The sequence below is a fragment of the Cervus elaphus genome, chromosome 33 (genome assembly GCF_910594005.1).
Source record: "Cervus elaphus chromosome 33, mCerEla1.1, whole genome shotgun sequence".
NCBI lineage: Eukaryota > Metazoa > Chordata > Mammalia > Artiodactyla > Cervidae > Cervus > Cervus elaphus.
Window position 1 is genome coordinate 71,601,838 of NC_057847.1, and position 26,240 is coordinate 71,628,077.

The following is a 26,240-nucleotide window of genomic DNA, read 5'->3' on the forward strand; positions in this document are numbered from 1 at the left end:
CGTTACCATCTTTCTAAATTTGACTGTTATGTGGGTTGGTTCATGCATTCAACAAAGCTTGCCTTTCTGGAAGACTCTAGCTGGGTTAAAACATGGGGAAATTTAGGCTCAGAGAGAGGAAAGATGAATCGCTCAAGGTTAAGCCGAACCAAAAGTACCAACACAGTATCCATATTACTGTAGGACTCCAAATTCTACACGAACTGATGCTTGTTCTTTAAAGAGTCCTCATCTCTTGTACTCGAGAATTCATCTGTAGATCAATACCCATTAACAACTGAGGGAGGACGGCCAAGACTCCAGCAAAGGTCAGGTCTTCCTTGATGTGTCCAAAATAACTGGGAATCACCCTCCAAGTGGTACGGTAAGTCAGCAGAGGTGCTCCAAGCTGGCCCTGCCCACCCCCCACCCCATCCAGTCCTCTAGGACTTCCTGGTGAATCACCCAAAACATTGGCTGCCTTCTGAAGACTAGTAACTTCTCTCTCATTTTACAATAATAAAATGGGCATAGTTGTTGAACAAATGAATACATGGACCTCAATTTTCTCTGTAAGCGAGAAGGTTGGACTGGAATTAACAAGAGGCTCCTTGAAGCTTCTTCTAGCTCTGACATTGTCATCTGTTGCTCAGTGGGTGTGCAGCTGGATTATGTAAGGTCCTGGCCTCACCAACTGTTTGGAAGAATCCTGTCTTTTTTCCCCAGCCAGACAATGATGGCCTGAAGGCAGGGGTTTTGCCAATCCTCACTGCTGCTGCTGCTGCCAAGTCGCTTCAGTCGTGTCCGACTCTGTGCGACCCCATAGACGGCAGCCCACCAGGCTCCCCCGTCCCTGGGATCCTCCAGGCAAGAACACTGGAGTGGGTTGCCATTTCCTCCTCCAATGCATGAAAGTGAAAAGTGAAAGTGAAGTCAGTTGTGTCCGACGCTTCATGACCCCATGGACTGCAGCCCACCAGGCTCCTCCGTCCATGGGGTGTTCCAGGCAGTAGTACTGGAGTGGGGTGCCTTTGTCTTCTCCACAGTCCTCACCAGGTATGTGTCCATGTCTGCTGATGGCCTGGTGGGGGTCTCAGCACTGGCCCACTGGGTCTGTCCCTTGCCCTATTGCCCCATCTCATACTCCCTTCACCTCCCCTCTGACTCTCTGACTACAGCAGGGCCTCGTCTGCTCCCAGCTCAGAAGTGCAGGACCACTGAGGGGCCTTGGAGCGGTCCTTTTGCCTGACTTTGAGCTCTGGCTCCTCACCCTCTCTCCCAAGTGGCAAATGGCCTGAAATGCAAAATTCCTGTTATTTAAAATATAAGAAAATTTGGACTTCCCTGGTGATGCAGTGGTTAAAAATCTGCCTGCCAATGCAAGGGATATGGGTTCAATCCCTGATCAGGAAGATTCCATGTGCTGCAAGGCAACTAAGCCCATGCTTCGTAACTACCAAGCCCGTGCTCTGCAACAAGAGAAGCCCCAGCAGTGAGAAAGCCACGCACCACAGCAAAGAGTAACCCCAGCTCGTCACAGCTAGAGAAAGCTAGCATGCAACAACAAAGACCCAGGGCCAGTGCAGCCAAATAAATCAAAATACTTTAAAAAAAAAAAAAAGAGGAAAGGAAAATTTATCTTCCATTAGTCTGATGCCTGCGCTCCTTCCTAGGCGTGAGGTGAAGGATTAAACAGGAGTTTGACTTTCATGGCCAAGGTGGAGTCCCAAAGGGGCAGACCTCTCTCTCTTTCCCTCCCTGAGATGAATTCTGTTTTCCTCCTGGCCCAGGACACTCAGATTGTAGCCTGTGTTTAAGAATAATACAATTCTTCCTATTAAAGAAACACCCAACAGAAAAGAGGTGAAGCTGCCCAGTAAGTGGGGAAGAGCTCTGAGAACAAGGCGAGCTAGTATGAAGCTTGGCTAGGGTGTCTGGGTGTGTAGTTAGGACTACATTCTTGCATCCCAAATGCTAGAAGGTGTGGAGGAGCCCACTAAAGAGGGGAATGACAGGTCCACGTTTCCCCACCCGCGATGCCTCCTGAGTGCCCAGGGCAATAACAGAAGGCCTCAAGTCTCGCTGCTTGCCACCCCTACCCCAGTCCCACTCCCTGCACCTGGACTGCTGCCAGCCCCACTCAGCCTCTGGTGGCTTGCCCCTGAGTGGGCATGGTTTTACAGCCTAGAAAGTCAAGTTCAAGTTGGAGCCATCCCAGAATGGTCAAGCTAGAACAGCCCGTGGGCATTATCAGCTGCCAGCATTTTAGTGCTCTGATAAGAAACAGAGAACAGAGTGACTAAGGTCAAAGGCACCCAGCTAGGTCAGGCGATCTGGGTCCCCCTGAGATGCAGGGTGGATGCCTCAGACCCCAGGCACTCCTTGGGATGCAGGCTTGAGATGCATGTGGCTGGACAGTCTCCCGTCTGTTTCTCACACAGGTCCCAGTGTGCAGACCCCAAAAGGCCACAGCCCACCACCACGCCATAGCGACCACAGCACACTGGCGGCACCCCTTCCTGGCCAGGGACACGTGGCCACCAGCCAGTGTTGGCAAATTTCAGTTTACATCTTTATTAGAGGATTGGGTCAACAAGCTTCTTCTTTAAGGAAGTGGAAGAGAATAAAAGTTTAAATATCAGACCTTACCACACATGGTGAGGATATGCTTTGTCTCCTCACACATTTGTCTCAGGTATGGATCTATAACCTATATATAAGTACGTATGTATTGGGCCAGATTGTATGACTCCGAGAAAAAGCCTGAAAGCCCTAGCTTTATACCCATTTGACAAACCAACCATCCATCAAAAGCTTTCACATATGACGTGGTGATGGGTTAATCGCTAAGTCGTGTACGACCCTTGTGACCCCACGGAAAGTAGCCCTCCAGGCTCCACCATCCAAGGGATTTTCCAAGCTACAATACTGGAGTGGGTTGCCATTTCCTTCTCCAGGAGGTCTTCTTGAGCCAAGGATCGTTATCTATTGGATTGCAGGTGGTGTGGACATTTGCCAATTGAACTTGAGCCTGGAAGAAACCTACGGTTCGGGTGCTACCTCCCTCAGCAAGGGGAGGGGGTTGAAGACACATTCAAGATCCATACTGCACTGCGCTGGCCTGCTTGAAGCACTGCCTGCCACGTGGCTTTCTCAGCTCTCACTGCTGGCGGATCAGTGTTCTCATCTGAGCAATGGGCAGATGGCAAGGAGCATCTTGGAAGGCTGCGGAAGACTTTAGAAATAATGGAAGTGGGGTAGCTGGCACATGCACAGGAGAGCCAGCTGGCAGGCAAGGGGACCCCATGCCAAGCAGAGGGAGCATCAGCTGCTTTCCTGCCCCAGCTCAGGTGAGATCTCTGCCCAGGAGTGTTTACAACCACCTGGACTTCTGCCTCGAGGAAACACATTTGGGGGCTGACTGGAGAAGGTGGGCTTGCTTCAGAGCATGTGCCATGGGGGCGGGGTGGGAGGGACACCCCCGAGGTGAGAGAGCAGAGCCTTGAAAGAGGTCACGGAAGTCTTCCCAGATCTGAGGCTCAGTGGGGGCCATGGAAGAGAAGCCCCAGCCCTTGGGGTTACTCCCTCAATCACACTACTGAGGAAGGCTGCTGTGGAGGCCAACTCCATATCTCTCCACTCTTTTCTTTTCCAAAAGCTCCGCCCACCACGGCCAGCCTCTCGGGCCCACGTCCTGCTCTAAGGAGATTTTTCCTCTTCAAAGCACATTACCCTTGCCTGTTGTTAATTTTTCAACAGTCATTCGCCTTGCTAATGGTCTAGGAAATGGACTGGGCCTCCAACCTTGCCTAAGTGCTCAGGCACCCCCACCTCTGCCCGGCTTGGGCAAGAAGCCTGAGCTGCCCCCGCACCCGGGCTCACTACTCTGCCAGTCACTGCGGCTTGCCCTCTGCCAAGAACTTGAGTCTCTGCTTTGGGGGTTGGCATGTTATTTTACCAGTAATTGCACCTGGTCCCTACATGAAATGGGGTTTCTCTGGTGCCTCCGATGGTAAAGAATCTGCCTGCAATGCAGGAGACTGGGGCTCAATCCCTGGGTTGGGAAGATGCCCTGGAGAAGGAAATGGCAACCCACTCCAGTATTCTTGCTCGGAGAAGCCCATGGACAGAAGAACCTGGCGGGCAACAGTCCATGGGGTTGCAAAGAGTTAGACACAACTTAGCGACTAACACTTTCACTTTTCACTGCATGAAAAGCCTGGAGAAGTGAAAAGTTGTGTCTTAGTTAGGGAACCAGTCAAATTCTTTTTTTAATTGCTCCATTGCTGCGTGGGCTTTTCTCTAGTTGCTTCAAGAAGGGGCCACTCTCTAGTTACAGTGCGTGGGTTTCTCACTGTTTTGGGGCACTGGCTCTAGAGTGTAGGCTGAGTAGTTGTGGTACAGAGGCTTAGCTGTCCTGTGGTATGTGGGATCTTCGAGGATCAGGGATCAAACTCGTGTCTCCTGCATTGGCAGGCGGATTCTTTACCACTGAGCCAGCAGGGAAGCTCCAGTCAAATTCTGAACTAAACACTGCTTGGGAGGAAATCTCAGTGCTCTGAGGTTGGCAGTAAAAGGAGGCTGGATGCTGGGCCCGGGGACCCCACACTTGCCATCAGTTCTGTCTGGATTCCCCAGCCCCTGCCAGTTCTGCCCATTCCTCTGTCACCACCATACCAGCCTTTGGGTTTTCTTCCACCCCATGCTTGACTAGTCTGCACGCCAGAAACCAGGGTGGGATATATGGGTCTCTGAGCCCATCAGCCTGTGATCCCAAAAGGAAGTGCCCTTGCTTTTTAGGCTGAAGTCTTTGTAATACGAGTTCCTACCACCATCTACCCAGAAGGTTAGCCCCTCTCAAAGTACACCTGCCACCGCCCCCCATTATTTCTGAGTATTTCCCAGAAATAAAGAAGACTAAGTGCCAAAGAACTGATGCTTTTGACTAGTGGTGCTCTAGAAGACTCTTGAGACTCCCTTGGACAGCAAGAAGACCAAACCAGTCAATCCTAAAGGAAATCAACCCTGGATATTCACTAGAAGGACTGATGCTGAAGTTGAAGCTCCGATACTTTGGTCACCTGATGAGAAGAGCCGACTGATTGGCAGACACCCTGGTGCTGGTGTCAACTACAAATTGGCACCTTCCCAGAGCATTGTCAACAATGAACAACAAGGGCCCTTGTTATCTGCCTCTATGGAGGCTGAACCCTGTGATACTGCAGCTGTTGACCTTCAACACTCACTCAGGGAGTTCAGGGTGGAGTAGGCACCCTGTGCTCCAGGGAACCTGGTGGGACAGGTCTTTAGATGGTTAGACATTTTCAGAAACAGATTTTATGGTCCCAATCCTTTTTGTTGTTCAGCAGCTCAACTGTGTCCAACTCTTTGCAACCCCGTGGACTGCAGCATGCCAGGCTTCCCTGTCCTTCACCATCTCCCAGAGCCTGCTCAAACTCATGTCCATTGAGTCAGCAATGCCATCCAACCATCTCATACTCTGCCATCCCTTCTCCTCCTGCCTTCAATCTTTCACAGCATCAGGGTCTTTTCCAACGAGTCAGCTCTTTGCATCAGGTGGCTAAAGTATTGGAGCTTCAGCTTCAGCATCAGTCCTTCCAATGAATATTCAGGACTGATTTTCTTTAGAATTGAGTAGTTTGATCTTCTTTTAGTCCAAGGGATTCTCAAGAGTCTTCTCCAACACCACAGTTCAAAAGCCTCAATTCTTCGGCACTCAGCCTTCTTTATGGTCCAACTCTCACATCCATACGTGACTACTGGAAAAGCCATAGCTTTGGCTATACAGACATTTGTCAGCAAAGTAATACCTCTGTTTTTAATATGCTACTTAGGTTTGTCATAGCTTTTCTTCCAAGGAACAAGTGTCTTAATTTCATGGCTACAGTCACCATCTGCAGTGATTTTGGAGCCCATGAAAATAAAGTCTGTCACTGTTTCCATTATTTCCCCATCTATATGCCATGAAGTGATGGGACCAGATGCCATGATCTTCATTTTTTGAATGTTGAGTTTTAAGCCAGCTTTTTCACTCTCCTCTTTCATCTTCAAGAGACTCTTTAGTTCCTCTTAGGTTTCTGCCATAAGGGTGGTGTCATCTGCTTATTTGAGGTCATTGATATTTCTCCTGGCAATTTTGATTCCAGCTTGTGCTTCATCTAGTCCAGCATTTCTCATGATGTACTCTGCATAGAAGTTAAATAAGCAGGGTGACAATATACAGTCTTGACATACTCTTTTCCAGATTTGGAACCAGTCTGTTGTTTCATGTCTAGTTCTAACTGTTGCTTCTTGATCTGCATACAGATTTCTCAGGGAGTAGGTAAGGTGGCCTGGTATTCCCATCTCTTGAAGAATTTTCTACAGTTTGTTGTTATCCACACAGTCAAACACTTTAGGGTAGTCAATGAAGCAGATGTAGATGTTTTTCTGGAATTATCTTGCTTTTTCTATGATCCAACGGATGGTGGCAATTTGGTCTCTGGTTCCTCTGCCTTTTCTAAATCCAGCTTGTACATCTGCAAGTTCTTGGTTCACGTACTATTGAAGCCTAGCTTGAAGAATTTTGAGCATGATCTTGCTAGCATGTGAAATGAGTGCAACTGTGCAGTAGTTTGAATGTTCTTTGGCATTGCCCTTCTTTGGGATTGAAATGAAAACTGACCTTTTCCAGTCCTGTGGCCACTGCTGAGTTTTCCATATTTTCCAGTCCTGTAGCCACTTTGAGCAAGCGCCATGAGAGCAGTACTTTCACAGCATCATCTTTCAGGATTTGAAATTCCATCAGCTGGAATTCCATCACTTCCATTAGCTTTGTTCACAGTGATGCTTCCTAAGGCCCACTTGACTTTGTATTCCAGAATGTCTGGCTCTAAGTGAGTGATCACACCATCGTGGTTATCTGGGTCATGAAGATCTTTTTTGTATAGTTCTGCATATTCTTGCCACCTCTTCTTAATATCTTCTGCTTCTGTTAGGTCCATACTGTTTCTGTCTTTTATTGTGCCTATTCTTCTCATCTAGAAAGGCACTAAATCCCTTCATAATGAATCAGATCCTCACAACTAGCAGAGAATCTCTTGTAAAGTAAGCGCTTGATGGCATTGAACTCCCCCTTCACCAAAATCTTATATATTGACCTTCCCCCACTACCTCTTTGGAGCAGTCTCTCAGAACTAACTGGGGAGCTATCTCCCAGGCTGCAGTCCTCATTTTGCCCCAAATAAAACTTAACTCACAACTCTCACATTGCACATCTTGCTTAGTCAACACTGGGAAAGATTGAGGGCAAGAGGAGAAAGAGGCAACAGACGATGAGATGGTTGCATGGTGTCACTGACTCAGTGGACATGAGTTTGAACGAACTCCAGGAGATAGTGAAAGACAGGGAAGCCTGGTGTGCTGCAGTCCATGAGATCACAAAGAGTCAGACATGACTTAGTGTCTGAACAAAGACAGATTTCCCAGAAAACTGCTTCCAAAGGCTCTTACATGAGGCCTTTCTCTAGCCTCTGATCTGACCCCCACATTTGCCAATGACCATATGAGATGGTCACATGTGCACTCATGTGGGCACAGCTCTCTCCACTGGGGACCACTGATGACCCCACTGGCTTTGGAGAAGGAATGGGATTGCTGATTGCCTACAGCACAACTAGGCCCAACCATGACTCTGAGCAAAACGTCCCTCAAAGTTTGAGGACAACCTAAGTCCAGCACTCCTGGCTCATGCAAACCTTATAGCTCACACTCACTTCATGATCTTACAACTTACTGACCTTACAACTCAGTTCTCAACTGTGCCCACGTGATCCCCTAGAAATGAAACTGGGACAGGGAAAGGCTGGAGATGGGAAGAAGGAAGTTGCAACTCAGTCTCCACTGGCTGGAACTCTTGCTCCTCCTTACCTGAACACTCAGATTAGCACTCTCTGGCCCAGTGGGGGACCTCCTTGCCCAATTCTAAGGCCCCCTGCTTTCCCACCCCCCAGATTAGCTTCTTTCCCCATGACTTGACCAGCTGATAGAAACCCATTCTCTGAAGCAAGAGAACAAACACATCCCTAGCCATCCACATGTTGTAGTTATTGCAGTGAAAAAGAAAAAAAAAAGAAATGAGCTTTTTTCTTTCCCTTTCCTGAGAACAAAGAAGGTAAAGAGAACAGTGAGCAGGCCAGAACATTCCTAGATTTTTTTACTTTAACTGCTTTTAACTCTGCATGTCTCGAAGTTTGCTTTTCTGCCCTCTAACTCTGCCTCTAACACGAAATTCTTAAAGCAATGGGAATACCAGACCACGTGACCTGCCTCTTGAGAAATCTGTATGCAGGTCAAGAAGCAACAGTTAGAACTGAACATGGAACAATAGACTGGTTCCAAACTGGGAAAGGAGTACATCAAGGCTGTACATTGTCACCCTGTTTATTTAACTTATATTCAGAGTACATCATGAGGAATGCTGGACTAGATGAAGCACAAGCTGGAATCAAGATTGCAGGGAGAAATATCAATAACCTCAGATATGAAGATGACACCACCCTTATGGCAGAAAGCAAAGAAGAACTAAAGAGCCTCTTGACAAAAGAGAAGAGTGAAAAAGTTGGCTTAAAACTCAACATTCAGAAAACTAAGATCATGGCATCTGGTCCCATCACTTCATGGCAAATAAATGGGGAAATAATCGAAACAGTGATAGACTTTATTTTTGTGGGCTCCAAAATCACTGCAGATGGTGACTGCAGGCATGAAATTAAAGGACCCTTGCTCCTTGGAAGAAAAGTTATGACCAACCTAGACAGTGTATTAAAAAGCAGAGACATTACCTTGTCAACAAAGGTCCATGTAGTCAAAGCTATGGTTTTTCCAGTAGTCATGTATGGATGTGAGAGTTGGACTATAAAGAAAGGTGAGCACTGAAGAACTGATGCTTTTGAACTGTGGTGTTGGAGAAGACTCTTGAGAGTCCCTTGGACTGCAAGAAGATACAACCAGTCCATCCTAAAGAAAATCAGTCCTGAATATTCATTGGAAAGACTGACGTTGAAACTGAAACTCCAATACTTTGGCCTCCTGATGCGAAGAACTGACTCATTTGAAAAGACCCTGATGCTGGGAAAGATTGAAGGCAGGAGGAGAAGGGGATGACAGAGGATGAGATGATTGGATAGCACCACTGACTCAGTGGACATGAGTTTGAGTAAGCTCTGAGAGCTGGTGATGGACAGGGAAGGCTGGTGTGCTGCAGTCCACGGTGTTACAAAGAGTCAGACACGACTGAGCAACTGAACTGAACTGAACTCTTCAGGAGCTACAGTTCACACTTATTTTCCTTTGACTCTGTGCTAAACACATCCTGTGACTGGTGTTTACCCTTACAACACCCTTCTCCTTGTAGTTACATATCAGAAGGAAGGCCAATGAGCCACCAAACTTCCAGACTCAATTACTAAGTTCCTGATGCCAGCCTATGACTGTCTTTGAAACAATGCAAGAAGAAGAAGTCAAGATCCTAACGCCTTTGTTCCTCTCCTTGTATAAGCCCCTGACTCCTCCCAGAGGGGGAGCACAGTTCTTGAGGCATGAGTCTAATGTTCTCCCCTCTCCACCAGCTGGGAATTAAAACCACCTTTCTATTTCCTTCAAATTCTGTCTCTGAATTTTTTATTCAGCTTCAGTGGGCAGAGATAGCCAAGATTTTGACCAGCAACATAGTCTCACTCTAGACCAGGCTGACTTAAGAGCAACAAATACCTTGAGTAGCTGAAATAGACTTTAAGTACTTAAAGATGAACTTCCATGTATTCATGAAAACATTCATCAAGCACCTACCAAGCTCTAGTCTGGGAATGGAAAGGTGGCCCAGGGCTACCATGTTAGGCAGCCTGGGTCCCCCTGCCAGGCTCTGGAGGCTCATTCTCACATATATGCACACACACAATAGTATTTAGTTGTCAGGTAGCACAGCGCTGTAGATAGCATGCTACATGCTGTCATGGTGAAGGGGCATGGAGTCAGAATCAGGCAGCCTTGGACTGAATTCCAGTTCTGTCACTTCTAGCTGGGTGATGGGGAAATTCACCTCACCTGCCCAAGCCTCACTGTCCTTTTCTATGGAATGAGGACATTGTCCCAAATCAGACTGCCTGGAAACTTCCTCTCTATTGTCCATTTGGTGGCCCTGGCATCTTCCTATACAGTAGGACCTACCCACAGTAGGCACTCCATAGTTGTTTGTTTTTTTTGTGTGTGTGTGTCTGTCTTAATCCCGCTGAGAAGAGGATTTGTCAAAGGGAAGGCTATGGGCCTCTGTCTGTGAAATTCTCAGAGGCCTAAGGCAAAGTCAGAAGTGAAGGAGAAGCACCCCAACCCCAACCAGCTGCCATCCCAGGGAACCCAGCCTAAGGCCAGGTTCATTTGCATTGTGTTTGCATAAATTTGCATAAGCACTGTATCCCTGCGTCTTGTAGCCAATTATTTCATTCCTGCATCTCTGCTTTCCAGGAAAGGGTGCCAGCAGAGGTGCGGTCCCCTGGGTTTCCTGTCAAGAGAGCACCCAGACCCTCTGCCCCGCCCCAGCAGAGAATGTCTCCCACAGGCCTGCACTTCCACTCCTCCCCTCCCCCGCCTGCTGCCCCTGAACCCCCGTCAGGACCACCAGAAGTTCCCACGATCTGGGAAAGGCAGGTCTTGGCAATTCCAATCCTTCCCCACTCCTCAGCTGCCTTAATTTAACCATATTAGAATCTTAAACATAGAGAGGACTTTCAGGATGTCTAATCCAAGGCCATTCAACCTGATGCCACCCTCAGACAGGTTAGGGTACCTCTGCTCTAGCTGAGGGGAGGCCACAGCCTGGAGCCCTACCCTTAGGCTAGTCCCCCACTCCACAGAGGCATCTGCAGGAACCTCAGGCTTCTCAGAGCATTTGAACCCCCTCCCCCATTTTATATCTGGGCAAACAGAAGCCCAAGGAAGAGAAAAGTTCTCAGCTGAGATCACAGAGTCTGCAGCAGAGCTGGAACCAGAACCAGAGGAGCTGGTGTGCCTGTGGACCCATTGAAATTGAATTCCCCCAAAGCCCAGTTCCTCTGCCAGCTTCATACCTCTCAAACCAAAACCTTATTCCTTTTCATGTTCTCCTCAAGACAGAGGAGTATCAAAGAACAGGGAAGATTGAAACTGAGCATGATTCTGCAAGGCCCTCCCACATACAAAAGCCTTTCTACTATTTTTTATTTCTAGAGAAAGGTTTCCACCTCTTAGACCTTCTGGAGTTCCAAAGGGCAGATTCAAACAGTTACTAATTAGGGAAGTGAGGAAATGCAGAATCAGAGAAAAAGCAGTCAAGAAACATTAGTGCGGTGATAAGGCAGAGTCCTAGTTCCTCCTCAAGGGATAACAGTCTGATACACATCTTTGCAAAAGGCAAAGGAGAAAAGGAAAGATATATCCATTTGTATGCAGAGTTCCAAAGAATACCAAGGAGAGTTAAGAAAGCCTTCCTCAGTGATCAATCAAAGAAATAGAGGCAAACCATAGAATGGGAAAAACTAGACATCTCTTCTCATCCTCTCATCCTCTGTCATCCCCTTCTCCTCCCGCCTTCGATCCTTCCCAGCATCAGGGTCTTTTCCAATGAGTCAGTTCTTTGCAGAGGATGAGATGGTTGGATGGCATCACCGAATTTATGGACATGAGTTTGAGCAAGCTCCAGGAGTTGGTGATGGACAGGGAAGCCTGGCGTGCTGCGGTCCATGGGGTCCCAGAGAGTCAGACATGACTGAGCGACTGAACAGAACATCTTTGAGTTAGTAGTTCCACAGAAAGTAAGCCCCCACTCCTTCTGTGTGAAGCTCAAGATTCCTGGAATACCACTCTTTTACATCACCACTAATTAATCTGAAAAAAGTCATGCACCCTGCAGCCCTCATCCCAAATGCTTCCTATAAAAACTCTTCCCTGGGTTCTCCTACAGTTAGTGGTCCAGTGACTAAGATTCCAAGATCCCAGTGCAGGGGCCCTGGCTTTGATGCCTTGTCAGGGAACTGGAACCCACATGCTACATCTAAGACTCGGTGCAGGCAAATAATTCACTATTAAAAAAAAAACTCTTCCCTGACAACAGTCAGGGAGTTCAGGTCTTTTGAGCATGAGTTGTCTGCTCTCCTTGCTTGGCCCTGCAATAAAACTTTCTCTGCTCCAAACTCCGTTTTGGTTTGCTTGGCCTCACTCTCCATCAGGCACATGAACAACAACACCAGTAGAGCTGAAGAAGATGCCCAAGAGGCTCCAGGCCTCACAGAGCAGTTCCGGAATCAGAGTAGCCAGATGAGTCTGGAGCAGAAATGGGAAAATTCCTCCTTTGTCCCTTGCTCTTCTTGCTGCAAGGAGATCAAACCAGTCAATCCTAAAGGAAATCAATCTTGGATGCTGAAACTGAAGCTCCAATATTTTGGCCACTTGATGCAAAGAGCCAACTCATAGGAAAAGACTCTGATGCTGGGAAAGATTGAGGGCAGAAGAAGGGGGTGACAGAGGATGAGATGGTTGGATGGCATCACCGACTCAATGGATGTGAGTTTGAGCAAACTCCAGGAGATAGTGAAGGACACGGAAGCCTGGTGTGCTGCGTCCATGGGGTTGCAAAGAGTTGGACACAACTGAGTGACTGAACAACAACCCTGCCTCCCACCTTTGATGAATGAGGGTTTCTGGAAAGTCAGGAAAGGTTGTGAGGGGAGAGCTGAGGGAAGACTGGGCCTTGCAGCCACAAAGTTCAGGTCTTCCAGCCAGGGCTGGGCCAGGTCCAATGGGCAGTAGGTACCCAGGGTCCTAGCATCCTCCTTCCATCCCTCCAAGCTCTGGAATCCAGGGGATTGATTGGGACAGAGAAGGACAATGAACCAAGGAATATAGGTGAGGGCGGATTGGGGATTTAATGTGTGTTCAAGGCCTAATTTTACCATCTGCATGTAGTTTACTCCCCTGCTATCATCAGTTCCATTTTACAGATAAGAAAACTGAGGCTCAGGATTCAACTTCAAAAGCCTTGTCACATCAAAAGCCTTATTCTCTCCAGGTGTCAAAGTCAGTGGGTTGGTCATAAGTCCTCAGTCACTTCCCTTCCTGGATTCCAGAAAGCAAGAGATTTGATTTTGGCTCAGTGACCTTTTTGAATGCCCTTTTTAGCCCCAGCCAGAGGACCACTTGGGCAGTTGCTTTGAACTCTGATTAAACATGCAGCCCTTAGCCCTGGTTGAGGAGCTCTGAACGCACAAGATTTACCAGACTTATTTTGTCCCCTAAGTACACTTCACCCCCTCCCAGCCTCTCATGTGCCTTTTATGATCCACCACCCAAAGGCTTTCAAGAGACAGGAAGGAAGTGGTAAGGGGTGGGCACCAGAATATACCCATCGGCTTTCAATCCCAGCTCCACCACTTCCTGAGCTATTTCACATCAAGTAGGTGATGTAGGGATGTCCCTATAGCTCAGATGATAAAGAATCTGCTTGCAATGCAGGAGATCCAGGTTTGATCCCTGGGTCAGGAAGATCCCCTGGAGAAGGGAATGGCAACCCACTCCAGTATGCTTGCCTGGAGAATCCCATGGACAGGGGAGCCTGGTAGGCTACAGTCTGTGTGGTCACAAAGAGTTGGATACAACTGAGAGACTAGCAATACAATGCAATAGGTGATGTAACCTCCCCATACCTGTCTCCTATTTGAAGATGGGGAGAATGTTCTATGAAGATTGTTGGGCTGTACCTGTGGATCTGCAAGCCTTGTAGATGCCCAGCCTCAAGATCAAAGAAAGGGCCCAGAGACAGTGACAGAGACAGCTGTGGTTTATTGGACAGGAGGTCTTCTGCAGAGGGTCCTGGAGAGACCCCCCCACTGTGTGTGACAGATGGTGAGTGAGACATGACAGCAGCTTTTGCTACTCAGAGGAAAAGGAGGCTACTATCTGCTGACGTCAGGCGGGCTCATCAGCTACCAGGGACTCATTAAGCTCAGTAGTTAAAAGGATTAGGTAGGTATGTGAATGAAGGAGGTCTTGTTGAAGAAGGGGTATACAGAGAGAAAGAGAACAGCCGTTTTGAATGACCTGCTGTCGACAGAAAAAGATGCACAACTTGAAAGTTGTGAGTTACGCTTTATTTGGGGCAAAATGAGGACTGCAGCCCAGGAGACAGCATCTCAGATAGCTCTGAGAGACTGCTCCAAAGAGGTAGTGGGGGAAGGTCAATCTGTAAAATTATGTGAAAGGAGAGTTCAATGCCATCAATGCTACTTCACAAGAGGTTTTCTGCTAGTTGCCAGGATCATGTCATCATGAAGGGATTTAGTGCTTTTCTGGATATGAAGAGATGCAAGGATTGGGATCATAAAATCGGTTCCTTAAAATATCCACCTATCTAAAGACCTGTCCCACCAGGTTCCCTGGAGCACTCCACCCTAAATTCCCCTCAGGGAGTGTTGAAGGTGAACTCCTGGGCAGCGCAGGGTTCAATCTCCACAGAGGCAGGTGGCAAATGCCCTTGTTCAGTCACTGGCAATACTCTGGGCAAGTGCCCATTTGTAGTTGACACTGCCCATGCAAGGATTATATGAGTTAACATGGTTAACGTCCTAGGAACAGGGCCTGGTATATAGCATGCCTCAAAAACTCTTAGCTGTTATTATCACACACATTCATGCCTCTTCAAATCTTCCTGGGCCCCCACAGCCAGTAGGACAAAGCCTCAATTTTCACCCAAAGGCAAATCAGGCCTCTCTTCATTTGTCCCCTTTGTCCCCAGACCCACCTGCTGCAGCATCTTTCAAGGACCCCCAGATCATGCACAGGGCAAGCCCTGTTCACAGGACTCAGAAGGCATTGGGGGAAGTTTCAGATACCTTAAGCTGAAAGGGGCAGGGAACTGGGCAAGAAATTTCCACAGTCAGCCTGGAAGCTGACTAGAGGGCCCACAGTGCCCCCTGACCACTATGACAGGAGGGGGAGTGGGGAAACTGGCATTCACTGGGGGTCTTTGGCATGATTTCAATGGAGAGCTAGTTCCCTGAGGGCTTCTCAGAGACAGGGAGAGTTTAGATCAGGACACAAAAGGGAGAAGACTTTTCCAAGGGGGAGAAAAGGGGCCTGCTAGGAAGTGCATTTCTTACGGAAATGACTTTTTTCAGTGGTCTGCCCACTTCACTCTTCCTTTTTGTCTTCATTGATTGACTACTTTTTAATGAACACCTGCTACATGCCAGGCATTTTCCTGGCAATTTATCACTTCATTTTTACAATCACCTGAAGAAGATAGACGCTCTCATTTTGCAGCTGAGGACACCAAGTTTGAATCCTGGGTTCAATCTGAAGTCAGGTCAGCATGTTGCTTTGTCCTGCAGATGCCTCTAAAGACCAATCCCTGGTCCCTCTCCTCCCTGGAGTCCCCAGGATCCAGCTGACTGTGGCCTTGGCTCTTGGAATATATATCAGGACTTGGGCCACAATCTCCCTTATTTGTCCTGCAGGGACCTAGCTTCTCGCATGCTGCCAGGGAATAGCAAATGTTTACACGACCCTGAGGATGATGGCCCACTTGTGCACATCAGTGATATCAGGAGGTACACTGGATAGAACCAGACTCTTAAAAGCCTACCTGACATTTCACAGACCTGCTTCCAGGCTATGCAGATCTCATCGGTGGAGCCTCACCTCTGAGAGGCTGGGGCGGCTCACAGGTCTCCACCTAGGAGGGGCAGGGCTGCAAGTGTTTCCCCATCCAGACCCATCTTCCCTTTGACCACACTACATGGACTTCTCCTGCTCTGCCCCTGACTAGGCTGACCCCAGCCCTTAGCACAGAGGTGTGCTGGCCACTGCCCACAGGAGCCATGCACCTGTGAGGCAGACAGAGCAGAAAGACCTGTGGCTGAGGCAGACCTGGTTCAAGTCCCAGCTCTATTTCCTCACTGCATGATGCTTTCTGCATCTGAAAATGTGGCCCATTGTATTCACCTCACAAGGCCTTGATGGGGCTTAAAGCGCGTGATTTAAACGTGGAGCAGTCCTTGCCTCAGGGCTGTTGAGGTTGTTGTCAGGTGCTCAGTCTTGTTGGACGCTTTGTGACCCCATGGACTGCAGCACACCAGGCTTCCCTGTCCATCACCATCTCCCAGAGCTTGCTCAAACTCACGTCCATTGAGTCAGAGATGCTGAGATGGGCATCCAAAGGTCTCGTTTGCAGAGCTGAAGAATGCAATCCACGAACCCGCAGACACTCACGGTAGCAAGTGGAGGAAAGTACAAAGCTCTCAGCATAGACACTGAGAGGGGGTAAAAAGTGCCCCCACGGTAGGACTAAGAGCAGTCTTTATATCCTTCCTCAAATTATTTCTAAGCAATTATTATTCTAACCAATAATAACCATTATTTCTAACCAATCAATTTAAAGTCAATTTAAACCAATCAATTTAAGTCAAGATACTTAAAATCTTTATGGTTTCTCTTGATCCTTGGATTAAGTCGCCACCCTCTTTCATGCCCTCTGGCCATTTTACCAGATGTATGGGCCTAAGATTAATGATCTTTAAGAATTTTCCACAGTTTGTTGTGATCTGCACAGTCAAAGGCTACCAGACCACCTGCCTCCTGAGAAATCTGTATGCAGGTCAAGAAGCAACAGTTACAACTGGACATGGAACAATAGACTGGTTTCAAATCGGGAAAGGAGTCCATCAAGGCTGATTGTCACTCTGCTCATTTAACTTATATGCAGAGTACATCATGAAATGCTGAACTGGATGAAGCACAAGCTGGAATCAAGATTACCGGGAGAAATATCAATAACCTCAGATATGAAGATGACACCACTCTTATGGCAGAAAGGAAAGAAGAACTAAAGAGCCTCTTGATGAAAGTGAAAGAGAACAGTGAAAAAGTTGGCTTAAAACTCAACATTCAGAAAATTAAGATCATGGCATCTGGTCCTATCACTTCATGGCAAATAGATGGGGAAACAATGGAAACAGTGACAGACTTTTTGAGGGGGCTCCAAAATCACTGCAGATGGTGACTGCAGCCATGAAATTAAAAGACGCTTGCTCCTTGGATGAAAAGTTATGACCAACCTAGACAGCGTATTAAAAAGCAGAGACATTACCTTGCCAACAAAGGTCTGTCTAGTCAAAGCTGTGGTTTTTCTAGTAGCCATGTATGAATGTGAGAGTTGGACTATAAAGAAAGCTGAGCACCAAAGAATTGATGCTTTTGAACTGTGGTGTTGGAGAAGACTCTTGAAGAACTGATGTTGAAGCTGAAACTCCAATATTTTGGCCACTTGATGCGAAGAACTGACTCATTTGAAAAGACCCTGATGCTGGGAAAGATTGAAGGCGAGAAGAGAAGAGGACAACAGAGGATGAGATGGTTGAATGGCATCACTGACTCGATGGACATGAGTTTGAGTAAGCTCTGGGAGATGGTGATGGACAGGGAAGCCTGGCGTGCTGCAGTCCATGGGGTCACAAAGTCTTCTCCAACACCACAGTACAAAAGCATCGATTTTTCGGCGCTCAGCTTTCTTCACAGTCCAACTCTCACATCCATACATGACCACTGGAAAAACCATAGCCTTGACTAGACGGACCTTTGTTGGCAAAGCAATGTCTCTGCTTTTTAATACGCTGTCTAGGTTGGTCATAACTTTTCTTCCAAGGAGCAAGGGTCTTTTAATTTCATGGCTGCAGTCACCATTTGCTATGATTTTGGAGTCCAAGAAAAAAGTCTGTCACTGTATCCATTGTTTCCCCATCTATTTGCCATGATGGGACTGGATGCCATAATCTTTATTTTTTGAATGTTGAGTTTTAAGCCAGCTTTTTCACTCTCTTCTTTCACCATCAAGAGGCTCTTTAGTTTCTCTTCATTTTCTGCCATAAGGGTGGTTATCTTCATATCTGAAGTTATTGATATTTCTCCTGGCAATCTTGATTCCAGTTTGTGCTTTATCCAGTCTGGCATTTCATATAATGTACTCTGCGTATAAGTTAAACAGGCGGTGGGACTTCAAAAATGTCACTTCTTTACCCTCCTCCCTTTGGGAGCCAATATCCAGGAAGCAGAGAATTAGGCAGGATGAAAAGATCCCCAGGCCTGGAAGGAAGCCTTATCTGGCTGCTGACCACAGTGCATGTAGAGATAACCCTGAGGTCAGTGACCCAGCCTGGGCCAGGAGGGGCTCTGACATTCCTGCACTTAAGCAGTCTGGGCTGACTCCACACTCCGCCCACACTGAGCTGAGTGAGCCGAGTGCGCCCTGGCCACCAGGCTCGGCCCAGGGGCAGAAGGAGCAGCTCATGGAGAGTGGGCAGCTGGCGGGCAGAGCCCCTGCTCTGGGCTGCAGTGAGTCCCTTGACATGGAGGACAGCCCCTTGCACCCCCAATCAGGTGAGTTGGGCGTGGACGGGCAGGGAGAAAGCAGGGAGGAGCATAATATGGGTGTCACCGTACCCCACCGCTGACACCCCAGTGCCACCTAGCTGGTCGAGCTTTCTTTTCTTAGTAACTTCGGGCAGACTCATCCATCTCCCAATCCTTCCACCTTCTCAAAAATCCAGCAGAGGATGGGAATGGAAGGGTAATGGTCGCCCAGGGAGAAATGAATTTGCCGTTATAACACACAGATGTTACCTCTTTATTTTTCTTAAACAATCGGCTTTTTCCAAAAGCAATTTAGAACAGCTTATAAAGAAGAGCTTCACAATAAGGTTAATAGTAAATAAGACATGGGAAGTCGTGGCGTGGGGTAAAAATAAAGTAGAACTTAAAGTAGCTCAGCTGGTAAAGAATTCGCCTGCAGTGCAGGAGACCCCGTTTCAATTCCTGGGTTGGGAAGATCTGATGGAGAAGGAATAGGCTGCCCACTCCAGTATTCTGGCCTGGAGAATATATGGACTATATGGAGAATATATGGACTATACAGTCCATGGGGTTGCAAAGAGTCAGACACAACTGAGCGACTTTCATTAAATATATTTAGTAAAGATAAGATAATCATGAATATGGGTCTGACTCATCCTAGTCGCCATGGTAAAAAGGGAAATAGGATCAGCAACTGGAAAGGAAAATGCATACTAGTCTTATATTTTTTTCTTAGAGCTTTATATAATAGGCATTGAGCGTTGTGAGAAACAGGTCATTTACTTCATATTTCTAAAAATTCAGAAGCAGATGAAATCAGGCTATTTGGCTCACAAGAGCCTTTGAGAAAGCAAAGAGAATGGTATTAAAGCACCACACCATCAGGGTGAATGCATATTCCAATACGGGTTTTTGATGGTCAGACTGGCCTGGGTGTTCAGCAAGTTGTCCCTTTCCTCACCTGTGTTGTAGACCTGCATTTCTCAAACTTTAATATGCATGCAATCTCTGGCAAGTCTTTTGAAAATGCCTTTCTGATTTAGATCTGGGGTGGGCAGTTCTAAAAAACTCCCAGGGTACCACGTGTACCATACTTGGAGCAAGGAGCTAAAAGCCCAGACTTCTCTAGTTGTGCACCTATGCGGTTTCCCCAGCTGAAGGTAATGCAGTGCTGCCGTAGTTCCCACCGACCACTGATGTCCAGTCCCAAGCCATGACTCCCGGCTCACGCAGAGACTAAGTACCCACCATGTGTCAGAGCGCCTTTAGCAAAATGGCTGTTCCCGCCCACCCTTCCCCTAAAAGCACCTGCCTCTAGAACCTTCTTCATGCTCTTGTGCTGCCACAGTTAAATCTCTTGTGGATACAGCCTCTCATTCCACTGAACTCAGAGAGCTTCTCCTTTGGAGAGCTCATGTTGCGATAGAGGACTAGAAGCAGGGCGAGACTTACACCGGAGTGCCAAGCCCTGGGTGCAGGGGCAGAGGGTTGAGGGCCCTGTTAGCCACACCTTATAATGCCTTACAACATCAGCTTGAAATAACCCACGACATGAAGGAGGCTGTAAGCTTAAACCCTGGGCCCTGAGCACACTTCTGCAGCTTACCTCCCTTTCCAGGGCCTGTCCCCCACAGCCCGCCCGATGCCTGCAGCAGCTGCCCCACCTCTGCGTGGTTCCAATACTTTATCCACAAGGTCATCAGGGAGGAAGACACAACCCCTCCATTTTCCCTTGAAATCGCTTCCCCGAGTTGCAGTCCCACTCCCTACCTCACAGAAGGAAGCAGTTCCCTCTGCCCAGAGTCTTGCTTTGGGGAGTCTCACCTGGCCTGGGCTGGGCAGGGGACGGCAGGGGTGCCTTTCCTGGGGCCGCAGCCCAGCCTGAGCACATCCAGGTCCAGGTGGCCTGGCTCCGAGCCAGGCTGTCAGAATACATCTTGCACATGGCTTCTAGTGACCATCTTGATTTAGTAGTCAATTAGAGTATTTATTTTGTGAAATGGATGTGTTCTGTCCAAGCTTATAAGTGCTGGATCAATCCAAGAAGCTGAGTCTGAACTATGTCCTTCTCCTCTCTGGGCCAAGTAGGAGATAAACCTAGATTCTCTTCCTGGATCCTTTCATCTTCTAAGCCAAAGGAGTAGTAGCCTTGTCTGCAGGAAAAAGAGCAATCTCAGGAGACTGACATGCAGGGCTCCATATCCAGATACCCAGCAGTGCATGTACTGAGCACCTCCTGTGTGACCGCAGTGCTAGCTCTGGGGCAAGCAAAGGAGACCAGAGGTGGGTGGAAGCCCTGGGCGAAGCTTCCCAGAGATGCTGGGAGGTGCAGAAGGTTGAGAATGGCCAAGCATTCATTCAACAGCTGTTTACAGAGCACCGACTATGTGCCAGGCTCTGATCCAGGCACTGGGAATACAGAAGTGAAAGAGGCAGATAAAACTCCCTGCCCTGAAGGAGCTTACATTTCTGTTTGAGCACATTAATGAACAGCAAACAGAGAAGGTGTGTCTTATAGTGTGTTAGAAGGAGAAAAGAGGGCTTTCCTGGTGGCTCAGTGGTAAAGAATCTGCCTGCCAATGCAGGAGACATGGGTTCAATCCCGGGGTTGGGAAGATCCCTTGGAGTAGAAAATGGCATGGGATTACTCTTGCCTGAATAATCCCATGAACAGAGGAGCCTGGCGGGCTACAATCCATGGGGTTGCAAAGAGTCAGACACGACTGAGTGACTAACACACACTAGAAGGAGAAAAAGGCTAAGTGAAAAGAAATAGGGCAGGGTACCCAGATGAGGGATGCAGATCATTGGGTGAGTCTCACAGAGGTGATGTTATTTCTCAAGGATCCAAAGGAGGGAGGGAGAAGGCCTGCGTGCCAGTGGGGGCAGAGAGAAGGGAACCAGAGACGAGGTCCGGCTGGGCCTGGACGCCATAGAAAGGACGTTGCTTTGACTCTGAGACCAGGGAGCCAGGGGCAAGTTTAGAGCCAAGGAGTAACATGATCTGACAAATGTCTCCAAAGGATGGCTCCAGCCACTCTGCCCTTGGCCTGCCCGTGGACACGAGTCTGGCACAGAGGAGGTGCTCAACCAATGTCAGCGCACCATCCTCCCTCCCAGCTCAGGAGATGGCTCCCCTGCCTCCGGGAGTCGGGCTCCAGGAAACACCGATTCAGCTCTCACCCACACTAGGCCCCACGTCAGGTGAGACAGACGGGCCGAGCATCAAAGGCCGACGGCGTGGACCGTGCTCTGCCCACCAAGGCTTGGCCTCAGCGGGGTTCACCTCCCTCCCTGTGCCTTTCAGGCCCCTCATTGTTCTCTTGTGCACGTTCATGCTCCACTAGGACATTCCTCTGTGCTTCTCTGCTGCCCCAGCCTTTGCTCTCTCTCCAACTCATGGGGAGCCCCTCAGAGGCCTACCAGGTCTCTTTGGAAGGATGTTAGATCCTTTGAGAATATTGGAAGAGCTCTCAGCGTCTCTATTTCCCAAGCTGCATCTCCTTGTGCCCCAACTCCTCTGGAGTAACAGGAAGGGTCCTCAGAGACCCTCATCAGACAGAGCAGATATTTAAAGAGCATCTACTGTGTGCAGAGCACCATGTGAGGGGCACCAAAGAAGGCTACATGCTCGTTCCTATTTCCCCAAAGGCACTGCAGAGGCAACTTGCCATCCTAGGGCCAGAACCAGGCATGGGGTGACTGTGTCCCCAGCACTCGGAACACTGATACAGTGCGGTTCCCTGAGTGTGGAATGCACAAAGGACCTATGAGAACTGCCTCCAGAGCTCAGAGAGGATGTTTTCCTGGGGCAGGGTGGGACAGGAGGTGGTAGAGAAGCTGGGCCTCAGGGTCTGGCAAAGCAGAGAGCTGGGGCAGGTGGGTATTTTATGCAAGAGGAAACCTATGGAAGTGAGGAAGCACCAGATGCTGGTGAAGTGAGAGGACGGAGGACAGGACTCTCATCCCGCCACCTGGCCAGAGCTCTGCCTCTCCCCCTCATTGCTTTCCCTGAGGTCTAGTTGTGGGGCCATTCCTGAGGCCCAGCCCCCTGCCTTTCTAGTCTCCAGGTTCAGATAGCCCCTCCCTGGGACTTATCTCCCCAGAACAGCTTGGGATCCTGGAGTAATTTGAAGCTCTTTATCAAGGTCTAGCAGAATATGTCCTACAGGACTAATCCAGAGAGAGTCCCAGGGGTCAGGTAACCCCATGTCAGTCTCCCAGAAGATGCGCGACATTGGTGCCCCACAACCATCAGATCCCCCGCGTCCTCACCTGTGGGGAATGGTGGTCAGCAGTCCGTGATGTGAGACTTCAGGTGAGAAAGGGCTTCAGATGAAGGCGCACACCTCTAGAAAGCTAACTGAAAGACACCCTCACCTCATACCTGACTCTCGGCTGTGCTGGGAGGCCACCAAGATGGGGGAGTGGAGGACAGCGCCCAGAGCTGGAACCTGTCTGTCTCAGGGCAGGGTGGTAGTCTCAAGCCCAGGAAGTCTAGATGGGGAGACTAGCTCCCTCCCCAACTCCCAGGCCCTGGAAGGGAGGACTCTGAAGAAGGGTCAGAGGTCTGCGCTAAGGGTAGACCAAGGACAGAGGAGCAACGGAAGCATGGAGGCCTGGATGCAGCCTCGTGGAGAAGGGGGCCTCTGCGGCTGCGCCCCTTGCAGGATAGAAGGAAGCCAGGTTGAACAGGTGCCTTGGCGTCGACTCCCACCTGTGTGAACTTGGCCTGCCACTTGACCTGGCATTGTGAAATGGACGTGGATTTGAGGTGTCCCTCGGATGAAGGGAGCCAGCCGGTCCCAGAAGTTACTCTGGACTCCAGACGCCCTGCTGGTCCGGGTTACCAGTTGCCCATTTTAATGAGGGAGATAGAGGAGCAGATCCGGAAGTTTAGGAACATTAGGCCGGGGGAGAGGAGGGTCGTTCGTCCCTGGCGCCCACCGCCACCGCTGGAGCTGCAGGACCGGGGAGGGGGGGGAGAGAACCAAGGACCCTGCAGCTCCCCGATTGCGGTCCCGGGGGAGGTGGCCAAGCCGGATAAGCAGCAGCAGCCGGCAGGCGGGCGGCCTCCTCCCCCGCAGGTCCGGCCCCGCGGACGGGCGGGGCACCGGGAGAGGAGGAGCCTCCGGGCCGGGCCACCGCCTCCGCCGCCGCGGACAGTCTGCTGCCGCCGCTCCGAGCAGCGGCGGGCCTGAGAGGTGAGTGACCCCTCGCCCAGGTCGCCGCGGGGCTGCGCCCTGCCAGGGACCCCGGCCCCGGAGGCTGCCCCGTAGCCTCCTGCGCCTGGGCCGCCCCACGCATGCAGGAAACCTGGGCGACTGGGACCCAGCCACGTGTGCCCGGCGGCAGCGAACCCGGGTCCTGGGTCCTCCGCTCCCTCTGTGCCTTCCTTCCCAACCTCGTGCGCCACCCGAGGTGGGCAGGGCCGGGTGCGCGCGGCGCCGGGGTCGGGACTGAAGGGACCGAGCTAATTCCCCGGGATGCTGCGTCCCGCGCCCCACCCCGCGGACCCGCCGAGTCCACCGGTCCCCAGTTCCCCGCTGCTCCCGCCCGCGGTCTCAGGGGAGCGCCGGAGCGGCGGGCGGGATCTTCTCGGCAGGCCGCCCAGCCCTGTGGCTGCCCCGGGCGGGGCAGGCGGCAGGGGCGGGGGCTCCCGACCTTGACCAGGAAGAGGCTGGGCTGACCCGTGTCCTCTGCCCGCGGAGCTCTTGCCTGGCAAACTTACCGGTTTCCCCGAAATTGGGGGCAGGCTGCCCGGAGAGGCGTGGTTGGAACTTTGCTCACTCTGGGATAGATGAAGGGGAGGGTACGACGAGTTAGTATGTCCTTTGAGGACCAGGAGGCTGGGTCCTCGGGGAAAATGCAGACAGGTCTTGTTGGAGCCCCGGCAGAGGGCTCTGGGGAGAGGCCCCAGAGGTTTCCAAGGCCGCCTCTGAGACACAGGCTGCGGATAGGGACCCTGGAAATACAGGGAAGTATTTCTGTCCATCAGAGTCCAGTGATGATATGATTAATAGCAGAAATTTATTGTGCATTATCTACACCAGAATTCTTGCTTTGCACACGGTATTCCAGTTAATCCTCAGTATGGAAAGGCACCATTATTATCTCATTTAAGATGGGGAAACCGAGCCTCAGGCAGCATGGGTATTTTATAAGGATACACGAATACTAAGTTGCAAAAGTAGGATTTGTACACAGAGTTATCTGACTTGAGAGCGGAGAGGATGCTACTACTGGGAGAGACAGGTCAGGCTCTCAGAGGATTGTGGCAGACTGAAGAATCCCAGGCTGGGGCCAGAAAACCCACAAGACCAAAGAGTCTTACCTGGGTGTGCCCCTAGGTCACCTGCATGGTTTCTTAAAAACAGAGATACCCAGGTCTTCCTTGGTGGCTCAGTAGTAAAGAATCCACCTGCCAATGCAGGAGACCCGGGTTCAATCCCTGGGTTGGGAAGATCCCCTGAAGAAGGAAATGGCAACCCACTCCAGTATTCTTGCCTGGGAAATCCCACAGACAGAGAAGCCTGGCAGACTACAGTCCTTGGGGTCACAAAAGAGTCAGGCACGACTAAGCGACTAAACAACAACAAGGTCCTACCCACAGCTGGCCGAGTCCAGTTCTGCAGAGTGAACTCCCCTAGCATCTAGTCAGGACTCCTGGAGGGCTGAGACCATATCTAAGTCATCTCTACCCTCATCTGTATCCCCAGTGGCCTCCAGAGGGGCCAGCTTGGAGCAGGTGCTTTTGTTACCAAGTACAAGTTCACTCTGGTCTCCATACAACATGCCAGTTAACCGAGAGATGAGGTGTTAAAGCAAAGAATATGACTTTATTTGGAAAGCCGGCTGACGGAGAAGATGGCAGACTAATACCTCCAAAAAACCATCTTGTAGGGTCTGGATGCTAGGTTCTTTTATAGAACCAGAGAGAGAAGCGGTGAGGAACTAAGACAAAAAAGCAGAATAGAGGCAATGAGGAAGTAAAGTAAAAAAGGCCATCAGTCTTGCAAAACATCTCTGGGAATGGCCAGCCTTGGGAAAGGGATATGCTATTCTCCTCTTTCTTTTTTTTTTTTTTTTTATTCTCCTCTTTCTTATAGCCATTCACTGGTGGACAGGATCAGATTGTCTCCCTAGGAGCTGAATAAGGGCGCTCTAGATTAACAGTCAGGCAGAGGGACAGGGTTCTCTGAAGCAGGCCCTAATGTATGACTATAACAACAAAAGTGATGAAAAGCAAGTCAAAGAACTAGATCCAACATGGAGTCAATTGACTCTCCCCTACAACACTTAAGCAATGTCTGATGGATGAGTGGACTTCGTGGGGCAGGGGCTATCACTGGGATAGAAAAGTTTTCCTGAAGGAGGCCTTGAATGATGGATAAGTGACCTCAGCCAGGCCTGGGGAAGGAAGGCCTGGAGTTGGCATGTGGTGACCCTGGCCTCAGAGTTTGCGGGGAGCTCAGGCCAGGCCATTTGTTCATTGGAGGGTTGGACAGACAGCCTCAAGCTTGCTGAGCTCCCCAGGACCAGACCTGGTCACACTGGGACCATAGGTATGCCCTCTTTGGCCTAGAGATGCCAAACAGATGAACTCCTCTCCCCTCCATGTTTTCTGTCCTTAACTCAGGGCCCTTGCCTTGCAGGATATATCAGAGTGTTGGGCAGGGCTTCAGATAGTTAAAAGGGGAAATGCAAGGACTAAAGTCCATAGCTGCAAACCTGAGCAGTGGAGTGGCTGACTGAAGAGGAAGGTGCCTGGCTTTGCAGTCATCACAGCGCTTTAACATGTGGCCTGAAGCACGGCCTCCGTTCTCTGA

The 26,240-nt window shown here is 49.6% G+C and overlaps 1 protein-coding gene across 2 annotated transcripts in view; it reads left to right on the forward strand.

The window, feature by feature from the left end:
- Positions 1-18,312: 18,312 nt before the first annotated feature.
- The window catches only part of STEAP3 (STEAP3 metalloreductase), a 52,314-nt gene continuing 44,386 nt past the window's right edge, over positions 18,313-26,240 (forward strand). Inside the window, exon 1 of one of the 2 annotated variants that reach the window (XM_043894433.1) lies at positions 18,313-18,438. In XM_043894433.1, coding sequence (XP_043750368.1) covers positions 18,348-18,438 — 91 coding nt within the window. In that variant the 5' untranslated portion in view covers positions 18,313-18,347. Of the gene's footprint in view, positions 18,439-23,498; positions 23,616-26,240 lie in introns of those variants that run through there. The other variant, XM_043894434.1, reaches the window with a different exon arrangement.